The sequence below is a fragment of the Neodiprion virginianus genome, chromosome 2 (assembly GCF_021901495.1).
Source record: "Neodiprion virginianus isolate iyNeoVirg1 chromosome 2, iyNeoVirg1.1, whole genome shotgun sequence".
Classification (NCBI taxonomy): Eukaryota; Metazoa; Arthropoda; class Insecta; order Hymenoptera; family Diprionidae; genus Neodiprion; species Neodiprion virginianus.
In genome coordinates this window covers 28,798,023-28,814,643 of record NC_060878.1, presented here as the reverse complement: position 1 = coordinate 28,814,643, position 16,621 = coordinate 28,798,023, and the positions used below count along the sequence as shown (strand labels likewise).

The window sequence follows — 16,621 nt, the reverse complement described above, 5'->3', positions numbered from 1 at the left end:
ATGTTCATTTTGTATCTGTAGCGATGTGAATGCGCCTAGATACTTTCTCGTCTTGAGGATTTTACTACTTCTCTGTACCGTAACCGGAATGATGAGAGTGCAGCAAAGTAGCCCGAAAAAGCTTGTCACCCAACCCATTATCCAAATTTAGGATTAAGATTTCGAAGGATTTTCCGCTGTTTTACGTCTGGATTTGTGCTCTCTGAGAACTGCCATCTGAGAATATAAGGTATGCACAACTCCATCATTATCTCGCTCTTCATTTTAGTCCGTAAATCATACCAACGTTCATTTTTTGGTTATATTGCTCAGCTCGAGTCAGAACAATGGGAGTTCCTGGAGGTAGAGGTGTTGAGGCGATGGAAGTCGAAGTTCCTGGAGGTGCAGATGCGCCTGCTGGTGATGGGGACGTGGGTGAGAAAAAGGATGTAGATCTTCTGACAATCCATGACCTCCGTGAGCACACTAGGCAAATAGAAAAGGCTGTTCAAAACAAGGAGCCACGCTTCATTCTACGTGTTCTTCGGGCCCTTCCTAACACCAGGCGTAAACTAAATCCCGTTGTCCTGCGTGGTATAATTGGAGGCTTTTACACTCGTTCAGCAGTAGAAAAAGATGCTCTTCTTGCCTGGGTAGAGGAGCCGATGGACACAGAGGGTGCGCAGGCAGCCATTCAGCGATTCCGCAGCTCTGCGTTGCCGTTGCTACCTGAAATCGATGCATACGTTCATCTGCTAGTCCTTGTCAGGCTCATAGACACCCATAAACACGAGGATGCTGTGCGTTGTTCCGAGGCCCTCGTTCAGAAGATTACTGCGCAGAATCGAAGAACAATCGATCTCATCGCAGCAAAGTGTTACTTTTACCATACCAGAGCATACGAACTTACTAATCAACTGGACAAGATCAGAGGTTTTTTGCACTCAAGATTGAGGACTGCTACCCTGCGCAACGATTATGAGGGCCAAGCTGTACTGATAAACTGCCTGCTACGTAACTACTTACATTATAATTTGTACGACCAGGCAGACAAGCTGGTTCTTAAATCCACATTTCCAGAAACAGCTAGCAATAATGAATGGGCTAGATTTCTGTACTACTTAGGTAGAATAAAGGCTGCTCGGCTTGAGTACTCAGCTGCCCACAAGTATTTGGTACAGGCCATGCGAAAAGCACCTCAAACCACTGCTGTTGGATTTCGACAAACTGTTCAGAAGCTGGCCGTTACCGTCGAGCTTTTACTAGGAGATATTCCAGAACGGCAGATATTTAGGCAGGCAGCATTACGTCGCTCGCTTGCTCCTTACTTTCAGTTAACTCAGGCAGTTAGACTTGGAAACTTGCAACGCTTCGGGGAGGTGTTGGAAAATTTCGGTCCCCAGTTTCGCTCGGACCACACTTTCACGCTGATTCTCCGGCTGAGACACAACGTTATCAAGACTGCTATTCGATCCATAGGGTTGTCCTACTCCCGTATATCCCCTGCAGATATTGCCAGAAAACTTGGTCTTGATTCTGGTGTTGATGCAGAATTTATTGTGGCAAAGGCAATACGTGATGGAGTTATCGAGGCAACGCTTGATCCAGAGAATGGATACATGCGCAGCAAGGAAACGACTGATATATACTGTACTAGGGAGCCACTGCTCGCTTTCCATCAGCGTATCACCTTCTGCTTAGACCTACACAATCAGAGTGTTAAGGCAATGCGCTATCCTCCAAAATCGTATGGAAAAGATTTGGAGTCTGCGGAGGAACGTAGAGAGCGTGAACAGCAGGATTTGGAACTTGCCAAGGAAATGGCAGAAGAGGACGATGATGGATTCCCATAAATAAGTTATCATCTTCGACAGTGTGCGCGATTATTATAAATAAAATTATTCATTTTCTGTAACGATTAAATTAATAAAACAATGTTTCGACAACTCATAATATCTCATAGTATGGAAGCACAACCGACGACATACTTTTATAATAAATTGAGATGTATTATCATCACAAAGTACCTGGTTTTCACATGGTGCTTAAGGAAAATATGAAGGAGTTTATTTAGCGCTCCGTCGAACCCGTTTGCTTTAAGACAGCTGTAAGAAAACTGGCTCAAAGTGAGCCCTGAAAGTAGGTATTTGAAATTTCGCGGTTGAGCGGCATTCGCTGAAATTGGACAGTTTCTATCGCCCACGTGGCAATAGTGGCAAAGGGTGGCGTGCGCATCGCCAACAGTCGAGCGCCAGAATATCGCGCGATGATTGCGGCATCGTAACCTTAAATAATGAAAAAGATGCACCGCGGCGACATAACCGTTCCAAACAATGACAACTGACAATAATACAGAGGTAAACAATAAAAGTTGCGGATGAAACCTACTCTCTTTAGAAACGTCTTTAGTCCGAGTGCGCAAATGGTTATAAACAAGCCCTTGAGTTTAACTGCATTAACGATGGCAAAAAGTAAGTACGAGTACGTTAAGGACTTCGAGGTAGAGGATAAGTGCTTGCCGAACTGTTGGATCGTCGTTCGTATTGATGGACGAGGCTTCTCCAAGTTTGCCGAAGCCCACCAGTTTGTCAAACCGAATGACATTGCTGCTTTGGAGCTGATGAACCGAGCCGCCGTTACTGTTATGGACGATTTCAGAGAGATCGTACTTTCTTACGGACAAAGTGACGAGTACTCCTTCGTTTTCAGAAAAGATACTCAACTCTTTAAGCGCAGAGGTATGTATACGCGGGTTCGCATGTTCCTTCCTACTACCACTCTACCACAACTCGTACCATTGCATAATAAGCCATTTGTATCATTTATCTCTTGCTGCTCTACTTAGGCTCCAAGCTGATGTCCAATGTGAACTCGCTTTTCACCTCTGCCTACGTCTATCACTGGCCAAGATTCTTTCGTGGCAGAGAACTCCACTACCCACCCTCTTTTGATGCCAGAGTTGTTCTTTATCCAACGGATAAAAATCTGCGGGATTATCTTGCTTGGCGCCAAGCTGATGTCCATGTCAACAATTTATACAATACCTGTTTCTGGAATCTTGTCCTGAAGAGAAAAATGACTGCAACTCAAGTGATTATTATCAAATCAATTTATCGTTATATAAAATTGGTTTTGTAGCTCGGTTCTTAATGTATCTTTTTATTTATTCATCACAGGCAGAAGAAAAATTAAGAGGCACTTTAGCTGCTCATAAAAATGAATTACTTTTCCAAGAGTTTGGCATCAACTACAACAACGAACCCCCCACATTCAGGAAAGGAACCACACTGGTCCGAAAGCTGGTTCCTGACGGTAATGGCAGACTGAAGCCCTTGGTCGTAGCCTTGGTTGATGACATTATTGGGGATCGATTTTGGAAGGAAAATCCAGAAGTTATAGGATTGAAAAGCTTGGCCACTTTTCAGCCCTCTGGTCTTCCAAGCAACCCCCCACTTCCTCAGCCTTCAGCAGTCCATGTGGTGCACCCAGGTCATGCCACTCATCACCAAGTAAACAATAAAACTCCGGCTGTAACTGGTCGTCCTAATACCCTAAATGCACTGAATACGTTGAATACGTCGAACGAGGATGGAAATACTGAGAGAAACCCAGAAGCGGACAAACACAAAATGCAGTGTGAACCATCTGAGAGTGATAGAGCCCGATGTAAGCCATAAGTTATTTAATCGAAAACAGGAAAATCTGCACTAATTTAAAACCAATGGAAGATGCTCTAGTTCTCTGTGAAAGGAAAACGATGTGGGACCCTCTATCTTTGCCTCACATAATGTTATTAGTAATTGAAATATTTTGCCAAGTTTTATACTTCAGTACCCTGCCAATGTCGAGTGACGGCTAGTGAGCCATTCGATAGGGGGACACATATTGCAGCTATATCTTTTGACTGGAGCACATTCCGTGAGTTAAAATTTAGTGGATATCTGTTTATATGCGTGGTGTGAGATTTTCATGAATGTTCCTCACCCTGTTCTCGAGCTAATGAATGAAACTGCAAATGCTGCACAATTTTGAGCTCAAGGCACACAGCTTACCATAAATTATTCAAAACCGCAGATCTGTTCTTACTTACGTAGACGTAAAAAGTAAAGAATAATTGTGCGAGAGATTGGAGAGATATTTTCAACATTGACTAAGAAAACAAGAAGCAGAAATAAATTGGAAAAAAAAATCACAGTCTGAAGACTATTGACGTGGAATGCGTTACAATTTTATTACTTACGAGTTTATACAATATGTAGTTATTATTAAATTAACAATCACACCGTGAAATAATACTATATGTATAAGACAATGGTAAGTGGTTAATTTTATACCGATAAAATACACTATATACATGAAATAATTCTCTAACCAGAAGTAAATATTTGTTTATTCTAACTGAGAGGCACGGAAGTAATAACGAAATGATGCTGCAAACGAAATCATGGCATATTTCGTGTAATATCTAGGTCTAGTTGTTGGTTGCAAAGACTGTAGCGATGCAGTAAACTGATCAGAATTCAGAGTGTGTAAGTTGTGAAACTAGCTTGGAATTGAATTGCAGACTGAAGATTACATTGATCTGCCTCCATTGATTGGTATTTCGAAGATACGGAATATTACGTTTTCTTGGTGGCAGTTTGTGAATTAAAAAATTGGGATGTAATTGTCGATCTTAGCACGATGTTTCTGCGCTACGCACTCTGAAATCCACACAATGTTGCGGCATTCTTGCTCTTTCAGCTTCAAGTAGCTGTAGAACACTCCGAAGTGGAACTGCTGTAGAAATGCTTGCATGTTGAGGCGAACCTGTTGCACGAGGCAAAAGAAAAGCGAAGTGAAACACCCAGGAAAATCAAAAAATCCTAAAAATCTTACATATGACAAAACTGTTCCAGTACCTCATGTTCAAAGAACTTATCCTCCAAAGTCTTGTCTCCTGGATTGTTTCCGGCACCTTCAAACAATGCGCTGTACTCCTTTGGATACAACATTGTTGATTAACGTCAATATTCTCAGGAAATTCCAATCAATGTGAGCAGTGAATTTATAGCACTTACCGCATAATATTCCGCAACTGCTTTAACCTGCTCATAATCATCTGCACGGGCCAGTGCAGCCAGTCCATCAGGGTTTAAACGACCACATCGTGGATACAGTTTAGCACGGTCATCCTTTCCTAACTCTGTGCCAAATGAGTTGATTGTTATGATAATGGCTCGGCGATCAGCTTCAAACTGTTGTAATCAGAAAACAACAGATTACTAATATGAAAAAGGGATTGAAGTAAAAGAAAGCGAGGAACGTACTGCTAGAATTTCGCACATGGTATCAGCAGTAGTTCCGCCAATGGCAAGGCAAAACTTGTAAAAAGCCTCCAAGTAAGCTTTGTAAAGTGTGTTCCTGATTATTTCAATGTTCATTTCATCAAGATCCTGCTCGGAGATACAGTCGACGAAGAATGGAGCTGTGGATGCAATAAAACCATTAAAAACACATCATTTAATGGATCATAAATGCAAGTAGATCGCAAACTGACCTAGTGGCGTATCGACAAGCACGGCATTGTAAAGTTCAGCAGGAGTAGCTGCTACATGGATAGCTTCCATCTGTTCGAAGCTTCCCAAAGGATGACACTTGGGAATCAGCTCGGAAATGGGTCTTTGATGCAGGGTCCCAGTGATCAGAAGGATAATATTATCGATCATGTAGCTGTAGGTAATGAAATCCAGAAAAGTGGACAATGGCTGAACCGAATGATTCCGCAAATGCTGGAACTCAATGACCAATTTTTCTCGTAGCTTGTCGTCGATCACGCTCACTGATAGAGGGGATGGTTCATTGGCCAAGAAGCTACCATAGTCAGTTCCAGCCAAGTGCAGCTTCAAATCTAAATACGAGCACATTAGGTGAATGAACAATTCATTCTCGTATTTACAAGAACATTGGAAAACAGGTCCAGTTATTGGGCAAAGTTCTCCTCAGAGATATATTTCGCCATTATGTTTTGCTCCAAGGTCGCGGGAGTGCCCAAGAGGTAAGAAGCAGAAGTAAAGGTGGGCGTAACCTTGATCAAGAGGGAATAGGGGTGCATCGGATCCCGTGGGACGTCAAATATCGCGGAAACCGGATCGATTTTGCCGGTGAATTTGGACTGCGCGTTTCAACATCGGAAAATATGCAACTATTACGATAGCCAGTCAGTTATTACGTACCCTCCAAGGTTTCGCATTGAATTAAGTTTAGGTAGTCACTCTGCTGGAGGATACCGCACTTGAAGCCGCGGCACAAGCCCTCCAAATATCCACCGTCGATGTTGAACATACACCCGTTCATTTTGGTGATTCTTCTTTTCCACGAATATATTAGATGGATATCGCGACTTAATCGGCGCGCGGAACTAATGAAACGACGTGATTATGGTAGCGACGTGAACGACACTTCGGAGCTCGGGCTAGACTCGCCCACTTTTTCTCTCGTCGATCATATGACCAGCTGATAACGTGACGTTGGCGACCGTACGCGAGTGTGCGAGTTACGAGGAGTCGCGGAACCAGCGAATCTTGTCCAACAGTCGATAAGACCGTGATTCAGACTGCTTACTTCATACGGTTCAAAGTTACTAACGCTATCGCAGCACTATGCCGACGTTCGGTTTATTTAGTTTAATGTCAAGTTGTGGAACTGGGCCTAAATGTTGACTTCAAGCGGCTGATAAGAGCGTTCCAACGATCTAAATATTTTATAAGGCTGGATTTTTACGGATGTCAAATTGACGCAGTCCCACGCCGCTGGCGGCAAAAAGACGTTCATGAAAATAGGTACCGGCGCAACGGCAAAATGCCGCGCGTTGAAACTTGCGTGGTTAGGTCAGTGAATCCCAATTACATTCTCGTGCAACGGCAATTTTTCGAAAATCTGACGGCGCTGTGTGCAGCTCGCATTGCGTTTCCGACCGTTCGGGAATTGCTTCTGAGCGCAGTGCGGTGTCACTCGCTTCCGAGCAATCGTAGTGAAGTTACGTGAGCCGTATATCGAGAATTCAGATTGCTGTGTACAGGCTTTGACTATTCGGGACATAGTCAAGCACCGATATCTTATGGTTAAAAAAAGGCTGTGTAATGTAGTTTGATCATTGTACTTCCCCGAAACTCACTGTGAATAATGTGCGAATGACGTGCAGTGTATGGTCCATAAAAGAACCGAGTTACTAATTAAAAACAGCCGGGGACATCGAAGGTGAGTTTTGTGTATCAAATTTTCATTCTCTCGTGCAACTTCTTAACGATTTCAATTCTCGATTCTCTGCATCGGGTGTCGTTTGTTATTGTTTGTTATTGTTTGTGCCCCTGACTTTCGGTAAATGCGTAGTTTTATTGTTTAGCAAGTTTAACTCAGTCCGTTTATAAGCCAGCTAACACAAAAAGTGTGAATGGCCTGGAATCGAGTGCAATTATTACGCCGCATAGTCACAATCGTTTTATGACAAGAAAATTACACGATAATCTTTCGTTGTGGTTTTGCTTTGAAAACTTTCAATTTGAAAAATTTTTCAGTTAGTTAAAATTGATTGGTATTCAGTCCTTCATTATATGTACAAAAATCAGTCATTTTTCCACATCTTATATATTAATTTTGCAAAACAAATACTAATAAAATGTTGTTATTTTTTACCTGTTAACAGGGGCACACTGTACTACAGCACTATCAACCACATTTAGTCATGATCTGAATGACGTAACCCAATCAATCTATCTCTGACAACAAACTAAAAATTAAGTCACACGCTATGCAGTGAATAAAACTGAAAGGTACATATTCAGTATGATTTTTAAATTCCATGTCCCGTTTTATCGTAAATGATTTTAACTGCTCCCTAATTTTATGCATTTATTCAATATCTGTGCTTACTTTATTAGCCCTCTAGTGTTAATTAATTTCTGCAGTTCATTTACAAATAAACCAGGAATCACTGAAATATCATGCAAATATCCTATTTCGACATAGTCTGTACTGACATGAAATTTGATCCAAACATATTGTGCAACTAATATTTTGTTATCTTCTTATTGTAGTGTAAAAAGTGTGTCACCACCATACAACGTGAGATGCTACGAGAACTACTGCATGTATAGTGTGGAGCAACCCGGAGGAGGTAAGACAACTTATTTTAATTATTGTTTGATAATTCAATGTGGTACATTTGAAATCTAATTTTTGTCACTGTGTAACATGCAGTGACTAAATATGGAAGTAGACCACAGTAATAATTTATCTGACAACTGAAAATCCAGCTTGCTAAATTAATTCGAGGTTCCTTTTTCGCTTTTTCAGAGTTAAGCAGAGACATCCGAGTAACTTCTCCATTACTCAGCAACGTTGGTGAGTTTGCATGTGTTAGGTTACGGGTATTTCCCTGGGACTCCTTTATCATGTGGCGTGGCGGTAACAATTGTTACACATATCTTCAATTTTTTAGCTGTATAGATAGGCTCATTCGTGATCACAACAGTGCTCGACTTTGAGTTGGACCGTTTCTTTTTTTTTGTTACGGTTGACCTATTTTACTGTGTTTACTCAAAGTTAAAAATTTTGCATGTTGTTGAAAGTGGAATGAGCATCGCGACAGTTTATCATTACTTACTCGACAACAAATCGTGTTTAGCTACAGATATAATAATCTAACTATGTTTGAATCTTTGAATGATGTCGTTTAACTGGTGGATCAATCAGAGGGTTAAACATATTCTAATGATTGTTTAATCGATAGTATTTCAAAGTTTGGTAGATCGTAACGTAATCAAATTATGTGATATATCTTGAATCATTTTCAATTTTTTTTATACCCAGCAACAATCGAACAACTGCAGGCTTAGCTCGCTTAGAAAAATGCTGATTAGCATTCAGGATGTTTTTAATTGATCTTACAAAAGGTTGATATACCGATAGTCAGGCAGCAATCACTAAAATATTATTTTCGCTGACTATGGTATAAAAACATTTTGGTCCCCACAGATAACCAATGAAAAAGTAAGTCACAGTGACCACGGCGCAAATGAAGAAGAATGATGTGTGTTGGAAAGAATGGAGAATCGTTTAGAGCGAATATAGGTAATCGGATAGGTAGGTGGTCGTTTTGGGATCCGTCGCGGCGTTTAATGCAGATTGTACGTGTGAATCTCTTTTTAACATTTCCATTGGGTGGTTCCGTTGGGAATAAGGCGAGGTTAAGAAGGTCGCGATGTTACTAACTTTTGCAATCCACAGCGTCAAATGATCACAGTGATTTTCCTCCAGAAACACGTAAAAGACTTGAATATAAGAGTTTTCGAAGTATTAGTGAGCTTTCAAATTTTAACGAGGTTCAATTCCTTATTTCTGGTCGCTCTGCAATCATTTTCTAGCCGTCATTCAATTTAATTATTTAGTCATTATCGACAATTATTTCATTCAATTCATCTCTGTGATCGTCTGAATGGGCAAAACGCATCTCTCGACTATCTATCGCGTTCCGTGGTACGCCGGATGGGGAGAGATGCTGAGCTTGAAGACGTCGCGTCGAAGAGGACCACCGACTGTCACGCCACACAATAATGCATGTCCTCCAACCCCCCTCCCAGACTTGACTCGCATCTAAGAACAACAATTCGCATGGCAACGTGTCGCATTCAAAAAGACGCAGATGCGGATTGGATTTCTCCAGAATTTTGTGACAAGTCCTAGATACTTAAGGTTTTTTGACAGGTTAATCGGTCGCGCCAATTTACGCGTAGATTAATCACGGGAATCAGATACGCCTTTTGGGCGATGATTGATAATCAGGGTCGCGACAGACCGCGAAAACCGGGAAAACCGCGCAAATCTCAGGTAATTCTGAATTTTTTAACTGGAAAATTCATAAAAAAGTCAAGCAATTATATGTGAGCAAAATTGTTGCACCCTGATGACGCGAATCGATCGCTCATGCCTTTTGCTTAGCACTTTTGTTAATAATATATGAAAAAGTAAAGCACTCTCGATGTGTTAAGCCTCCAGCTTTTCAATCAATTTTCTCAGCAACAATGTTTTCAAAAATAAATTGAACGTGCCTTTTGCGCGTTGACTTGCTACTGTATAGTTCTAAGAGAAAGCGCGGTATTCGCAAGCTGGCGGTCAATTCATGGGGATAAAAATCGCGAAGTGTACAGTGATAGTGAAGAATCTTTTCATAAGTATTTATAAAACATATCTGAAGTGTACAAAAGTATTTTTTAGTGATTGTATTGTCTTTTGTTTCATGACGACAAACTAATTGTTTTTACAAGCATACCGAGAAATATTGAATCTTAACTTGAACAAAATATTTATTTTAGGAATTCCAGGTAAAAAGTTAATTGTCATTCGAAAACTTCATAATTTTTGATGAATCATAGAAATGATAGAGTAGAAAACTGTTTTCGCGAATGTCTTTGAGCACGACATCGTTTTTGTCGGTGCACGCACTTTTGTCATTGTACTGATCGAACTTCGTCTGTTTTAGCTAGTCACATGTTTTGTCTGTTTCAGCTAACCAAACTTTTAAAATGTTTCAGTTAATCATGCCTTTTGTCTGTTTCAGTTAATCACACCTTTTAATATTTCAGCAAATCAAAGCTTTTGTCTGTTTCAGCTAAACAAAACTTTTGTCTATTCCAGCTAATCAAATCTATCGTATTTTCGATGAAACTTTTTTCACCAACATCTGAAGCGATTTCTGCTATGATTTCCGAAATCTTCAATGAAGCCCTGATAAATTGTGCTAAAATCGAATTAAAATGTGTCAAATTTCTGATCAGAGAAGTATTTCATCTGAGGCAGCTTGGCAGAGTATCTTTTTTGAGGCAAGACATTTGTCCGATCAGTAATTTACAGAACTTATCAAGGGTCTGTTGACAATTATGAGGATTGTACCAGAAATTGATTTCGATGTTGGTAACAAAATTTACGTCGGAATTACTTCAGTTCGTATTTCCGATACTTGCCAAGTATTTCCGACGTAACTTCTGTTGCCAACATTAGTTTAAGTGTTTTAAGTATTATTGTATAAGAATAATGCGATTGTTTTATTCGTCGCATATGAAAAAGCGTTTGTATGAATGTATGCACACTGATAACCAATGAAAATTTTGCAGTTAAATTTGTTTTCCATCATTCTTGCTGCAATAACATCATATGTTAACATATTTGTAATTTATTTCGTTACTTCCAATTAACAATCCTAGGTTTTTTAATTCTTAGGATGAAAACGCAACTCAGAACCACTGATTCAACCACACGCAGTTTTGACATGCGGCAATTTGACGCCCTTGAAAATCCAGCCTAGTCTATTCAAGTCTGTGCTCTGGCCACCGTCAGTCACTGCCTCTAGCGGCGATACCTCGAATCGAGTTGACAAGTTATTAGTAATGGTGTTGATACGCATAGCTGCGCTGTTGTGAACGAGTTTTTGTCGGATTTTCTACCGTGTAAAGATTCGTAACAAGCTTGTAAAATGTTTGGTGCTAAGAAGGAAACTAAACGGAGAACGAGACCTGCCGGTCGTGACGGAGGCCTAGCTCAGGTAATTAAGTATTCCGAATTAAACCGCCTGAAACTCTGGCCGTTGTTTAGTAACGACGATTGTTGGAGTATTTTATAACTAATAAGTCATGTTTTGCGCATAGTATGGACTTTTTGACGTGCCCGGTCAAATCGACAGCTTCGACGGTATGAATGACTTAGGCGACGACGATGACGAGGATTTTGAAGCAGAGTTGGCCGCTTTGACTTCAGGCAATGACAAAACACCAGAACGTCGCAAAGGCATGTATTTATTTGTCCAGTAACTCCATTTCGTGTGGAGTAATTTTTTCATTGATTTCATTAATGCCTGCAAAAATCACTTTCACATGTGTACGTGTATTGCTAAATAAACACGTTTAATTGCTATTTGTCAACAAGTTAATCTATTAGCGCCACGCCTCTGATTCGCTTTAAATTCTGTTGTTTTTTTTTTTCTACCACGACTCATGCTCTATTGTTCTTTTATTTCTCAGCAATAAATTTTTAAATGATATTTGCATTTGTTTTTCAACATGTCATTCATTTCCTCAGATGCGCCAAAAGTGCTACCAAGTGCACGGCTGGATGTCATGGTTGCAGAAAGTATGAAGGATATTGGTGATGATGAGGAGCTATCAGGAGATGATGATGACCCTGATCTTCTGGTAAATTTTCTTATATTTCTTAAATTATGTATAAATTTTTTTTTAACTGTAAATGGGCCTGGCAGTGTTCAGCCATCATCAATTTTTTTTTAAATCATTTTGGTACAGAACGAGTTGCACGAGCTGACAGGCGAAGACCCTACAGCACTATCAACCCCTGAGCATGAGCAGGAGCGCCCTGTTGCTGAGGCTAACGAGACAGAGACTGAAGCAACAGTGAAACTCCTAGAAGAGCGCTTAGCGAGTTACAAAGTAGCTGTAATAAAAGCTAAAGCTGAAAATGAGCCTGGTCGTGTTCGAAGATTTAGTAGAGGGTTAAAAACCTTAGAGGAAATGCTCGTGGGTGCCAAACATGGACACCCAATTAACACTGCAGATGTACCACCGCTACTTCCTCCTTCCGCCACTGGCCCTATTACTAAAGGTAATTTTGTCAACCTGAATTTTTTTAGATATACTTCTTATCCGTTCACATTTTTACAGAGCTTAAACTTTATTTCTCTTTATATTGTAGAAGAACTGCCAGCTGATTCCACGCCTATTCCAGAAGCAACTCCTGTTGCACCTGATGCTGCACCTGCTGCTGTGCCCGCACCACCTGCTGAAAAAGCTGAGGAAACTTTGCGATTACTGAAAGAGCGCCAGCGCGAGTATCAGCTCGCTGCAGTTGCCTGGAAGAAAGCAGGCAACACTGATGAGGCTATCAAGCTAGTTCGTATCTCTAAACAATTTGATATTGTTGTCGAGGCTCTTGGCGCGGGCGATCCAATTGATTTGTCAGACATGCCACCTACCCCAACACTTCCTACAAATACTGCTCCAGATAGTGCACCTCCTGCCACTGCTGGAAAGGAAGACAGCGAGGCCCAAAATGATCCTCCACCAAAGGCGTCCTCTCCTGGTATTTATACAGATGACTGTGTTTCCTATAAAAGATCTGAAGCTGCTTTTCCACGTACAGCAAACAGTTAGATACAGTAACAGCAAAATTCTCTCATTGGCTGCTTGCTACGTATGTACGTGGGAGGGGGCTTCTGCTGTATGCAGCAAAACCAAGTGCTGTAGACTGTCAGGTTATTACTACTATGAATATCAATTTTCATGTACAGCAAAATGCTAAAGAAAACACCAGAATTATTGACCGATCAGAGCATTTTTGCTGCTGCTGCATCCAGCTGTTTTCTGCATGAGAAAAAACAGCTTTACTGCTGTTTTGCCAGAATCAGGGTTTGTTTATTAACTGAAAAAATTTCCGAAACAGTAAGTGTCTCAAGTGGTGGTGATGTCCTTGGCTCGGCTCTGAAAGAACGCTTGGAGGTCTACAGGCGCATGAAAGTTACAGCTGAAACAGATGGAAAGGGTGCAAAAGTACGAATGTATGGACGTCTGTGCAAGCAGTTTGAAGAAGCTATTAAGATACATGAACGTGGAAAGCCAATCGATTTGGAAGACTTGCCCACACCTCCTGGTTTTCCCCCACTAGGTACTTTAGTAGGAAACACATCTCCACCCAAAGCAGCTGCTGAACCAGGACCAGGATCAGAACCGATTCCTGAGCCTGAGCCCTCTGAGGAGGCGGATCCCAGATCTACACCACAGAGGAAAGCCCCAGCTCCACCCCCACGAACAAAGCCAGGTAAAATTTTTAAAGCACCAAGTTTAAAGATAAAACAGTTCATTTACTTCTACAGTCTTCATAAACTTTATTAGTTTCTCTATTCTTGTTGTAATACGAATAAACTATCGACAGCGATGCCGCAAAGGCAGGGTCGTACGCGAGCTGATAAGCAGTTATCAGAACTTCAAATGCGTCAGCACGAACTTAAACAAGCTGCGCTAACTGCGAAAAAGGATGGAGATATAGAATTGGCAAGAACATATTTAAGGCAGGCGAAAGGGATGGAACCCCTAATACAGGCCAGTATAGGCGGTCTCCCAGTCGACATGAATTCTGTACCATTATCACCACTCGCAAAGCTGCGCTTGAATGAGCTTAATGATCCAGACAGCTTTGTCGTTGTCGCAAGCGAAGATTCCGTAGCCATTGAGGGAGATGGTGACGATCAGCAGATATACGAAAACATGGAAAAGCAGCTGGTGAAACATATAAAGGTACAGTGACAAAGATACAAGTTCAGATATGTTGAATAACCCTTGACAACGAAACTAGATAATTGTACCTGCTAATTTATGGAACGATTATTCGCAACTATTTACAGACTTGTCTAGCATCGCGAGATCATTCCAAAGCTATTGGTGATGTTGCCGGTTACAATAGGTGGGAGCGTATGGCTCTTGGCTATACCCGCGATCTCGACATGCTAAGGGTGAAACGTCGTGACGGTCTTCCACCTCCGGTGCATCATTACGAGACCAAGTCGTTTGCCATTGTGCAGTAAGTCATAGTCATTTATCTCGTTCACAATTACGTATCCTGGAATACTAGTATACAGATTTGTGGATCACGATAATTCATACTTACTTTTCTAAATGGCATTCATTGTGACGTAGGTGCTGTACAGACCTGGGTGACAACGACATAGAGATTACTATAGCGAGGGGGGTCAATTATCCACGTGAAGCGGATACCTATGTCATGTTTAAGTTCCCGTATCCCTCAGAAAATCCACCATCAGATAGAACATCGACTGTCAGGGATAGCAACAACCCGGAATATGAAGCAGTGTTTCCATTGAGCGGGGCTCTCGATCGTACGGCAAGACAATGCCAGCGAGTTTTCAAAAGACACAGTCTCAAATGCGAAGTCTGGGCGAAAGGGTAATTCAATGTTCAATTTGTACATTTATCTCTTTTTTCAGTCGTTGCCCCTTTTTTACTGTTGGATATTCTGTAACATTTGTAACCCTGTGTTACGTCAACGCAGTTCATAGCCTTGCATCGGAATCGTTAGATAAATTCCAGTTATATTAGTAAAGTTACGAATGGAAAATTTTCCAACGTTAAAGCAAATCAATTTAAACGTATACTTGAACCCTGGCGCATGACTTAATTCATTGTATATTGGGTTTTATTGAGTCATTGATGACAATTTATGGATTCAAACTAGTAAAAGTAAATATTGTTTCTCACCTATAATAAACATTGCACATTCGGTTTAGAATTAGATTATCTTAGTAAATAGAATAGGATGTTGCTTGCAGATGCTCGTTGAATCCCGTCCTGTGTTGCACTCACCCAAGGTAGGAAATCTTCCTACATTATGTATGAAACAAGCTTTGTCGTATACATGTCGCATGTAACATAAAATGTCCAAACTCCAAATTCCAAGTTCTCCTCAAGCCTGCGAGATCGTCGTAAGAGCAACTTGTTTTTTTTTTTTTTTCTAAGCATCAGTTGAAATGTCATCTAAAGTTATGAAAGGAATATGATGAATGTAGAGCAGCCCAACCAAAATGTTGATTATGCTTTTACTTCTGATTTCAGAGGGTTTTTCCGAAGTGATAGTCTTTTGGGTACCGTGACGGTAAAGTTGCACCCTTTGGAAACAAAGTGCATTCTTCACGACACCTTTCCGGTAAGTTTCCAGAAGCAGTATCGCAGTGATACAATGAACATTTAACAAGCAAGATTGCGTAGGAAAAAGAATAAATATCGGAAATTTTTTCAAAAGTTTATCTTGGCGACAACCGTAATTTTACCGTATGTATGTATAAAACTACCTTTATCAGGAGAGCACGAAAATTTGGTAGATTATTTTAACTGTTAGTCGAACATTTCTCACTCTATCGGTATTTACTGATTTATTTCAGCTAATGGATGGAAGAAAACCTGCAGGAGGCAAGTTGGAAGTAAAGATACGGGTGAGAAATCCAATTCTCACAAAACAGGTTGAACAAGTTACAGACAAGTGGTTGGTGATCGATCATTAATCGATAAGTAAGTTTGGGATCAAAATGCCTTTGGGACTGGTGATAATCATTTGCAATGACAGACGAATTTTGGTAGTAGTAATAATGAATTGCACAACGTTTAATTACTAATTACTTATTGCCAATGCCACAAACTATTTCCTCCGCATACGTGTCTCTTAGCATTACAAATTATATATTTTAATATCACTTATATAATATGTATTTATGTATATATGTATGTATATCTATGAGCAAAGTGACGTACCATGATATCTGGAGAGATTTTTATTTTTGCCGCAACGAATATTATATGTAATAGCTTACCGCTGAATATATATTTAATAACAGAATGATTAAAGCCGTTACTCGTTATCAACTCTACGCATATATAAATACAACAGTAATGTATTTTACGTGTACGGTCTATTTGCTATAATTACGTGTATGCACTACAGATACAGTGCAATCAATTGCATCCTGCCCGTTGCAGAGCGGGATAGATATATAAGCGCGATGTGATGTAGCTGTATCTACGATTCCTAGATA

The 16,621-nt window shown here is 40.6% G+C and overlaps 5 protein-coding genes across 7 annotated transcripts; 4 read left to right on the top strand and 1 right to left on the bottom strand.

Moving 5' to 3' along the window:
* Nucleotides 1-67: 67 nt before the first annotated feature.
* Nucleotides 68-1,925, top strand: LOC124298320 (probable 26S proteasome non-ATPase regulatory subunit 3). Its single transcript, XM_046750171.1, has 2 exons — nucleotides 68-229; nucleotides 313-1,925. The coding sequence occupies exon 2, from the start codon at nucleotides 327-329 to the stop codon at nucleotides 1,830-1,832; it is 1,506 nt and encodes a 501-aa protein (XP_046606127.1). The 5' UTR covers nucleotides 68-229; nucleotides 313-326; the 3' UTR covers nucleotides 1,833-1,925.
* A 293-nt stretch (nucleotides 1,926-2,218) lies between these two features.
* Nucleotides 2,219-4,618, top strand: LOC124297501 (probable tRNA(His) guanylyltransferase). Its single transcript, XM_046748612.1, has 3 exons — nucleotides 2,219-2,717; nucleotides 2,825-3,069; nucleotides 3,156-4,618. The coding sequence occupies exons 1-3, from the start codon at nucleotides 2,357-2,359 to the stop codon at nucleotides 3,654-3,656; spliced, it is 1,107 nt and encodes a 368-aa protein (XP_046604568.1). The 5' UTR covers nucleotides 2,219-2,356; the 3' UTR covers nucleotides 3,657-4,618.
* Nucleotides 4,186-6,471, bottom strand: LOC124297502 (V-type proton ATPase subunit d). Its single transcript, XM_046748613.1, has 6 exons — nucleotides 6,195-6,471; nucleotides 5,519-5,869; nucleotides 5,289-5,446; nucleotides 5,040-5,216; nucleotides 4,881-4,958; nucleotides 4,186-4,788 (listed from the first exon to the last, which is right to left on the bottom strand). The coding sequence occupies exons 1-6, from the start codon at nucleotides 6,313-6,315 to the stop codon at nucleotides 4,627-4,629; spliced, it is 1,047 nt and encodes a 348-aa protein (XP_046604569.1). The 5' UTR covers nucleotides 6,316-6,471; the 3' UTR covers nucleotides 4,186-4,626.
* Nucleotides 6,472-7,007: 536 nt separating this feature from the next.
* On the top strand, nucleotides 7,008-8,615 carry LOC124297684 (uncharacterized). Its single transcript, XM_046748958.1, has 3 exons — nucleotides 7,008-7,218; nucleotides 8,055-8,134; nucleotides 8,314-8,615. Exons 1-3 carry the CDS (start codon nucleotides 7,166-7,168, stop codon nucleotides 8,502-8,504), a joined length of 324 nt encoding a protein of 107 aa, XP_046604914.1. The 5' UTR covers nucleotides 7,008-7,165; the 3' UTR covers nucleotides 8,505-8,615.
* A 2,764-nt stretch (nucleotides 8,616-11,379) lies between these two features.
* Nucleotides 11,380-16,345, top strand: LOC124297658 (coiled-coil and C2 domain-containing protein 1-like). 3 transcript variants are annotated; one of them, XM_046748913.1, is made up of 12 exons: nucleotides 11,381-11,557; nucleotides 11,661-11,799; nucleotides 12,091-12,203; nucleotides 12,312-12,627; nucleotides 12,718-13,104; nucleotides 13,465-13,839; nucleotides 13,954-14,315; nucleotides 14,423-14,598; nucleotides 14,715-14,981; nucleotides 15,365-15,403; nucleotides 15,648-15,738; nucleotides 15,974-16,345. In XM_046748913.1, the coding sequence occupies exons 1-12, from the start codon at nucleotides 11,489-11,491 to the stop codon at nucleotides 16,091-16,093; spliced, it is 2,454 nt and encodes an 817-aa protein (XP_046604869.1). In that variant the 5' UTR covers nucleotides 11,381-11,488; the 3' UTR covers nucleotides 16,094-16,345. The 3 variants fall into 3 exon arrangements, with proteins under 3 accessions (XP_046604871.1, XP_046604869.1, XP_046604870.1); XM_046748915.1 differs by lacking the exon at nucleotides 15,974-16,345 and having other exon boundaries at nucleotides 11,380-11,557; nucleotides 15,351-15,403; XM_046748914.1 differs by lacking the exon at nucleotides 15,365-15,403 and having other exon boundaries at nucleotides 11,382-11,557.
* Nucleotides 16,346-16,621: the final 276 nt, after the last annotated feature.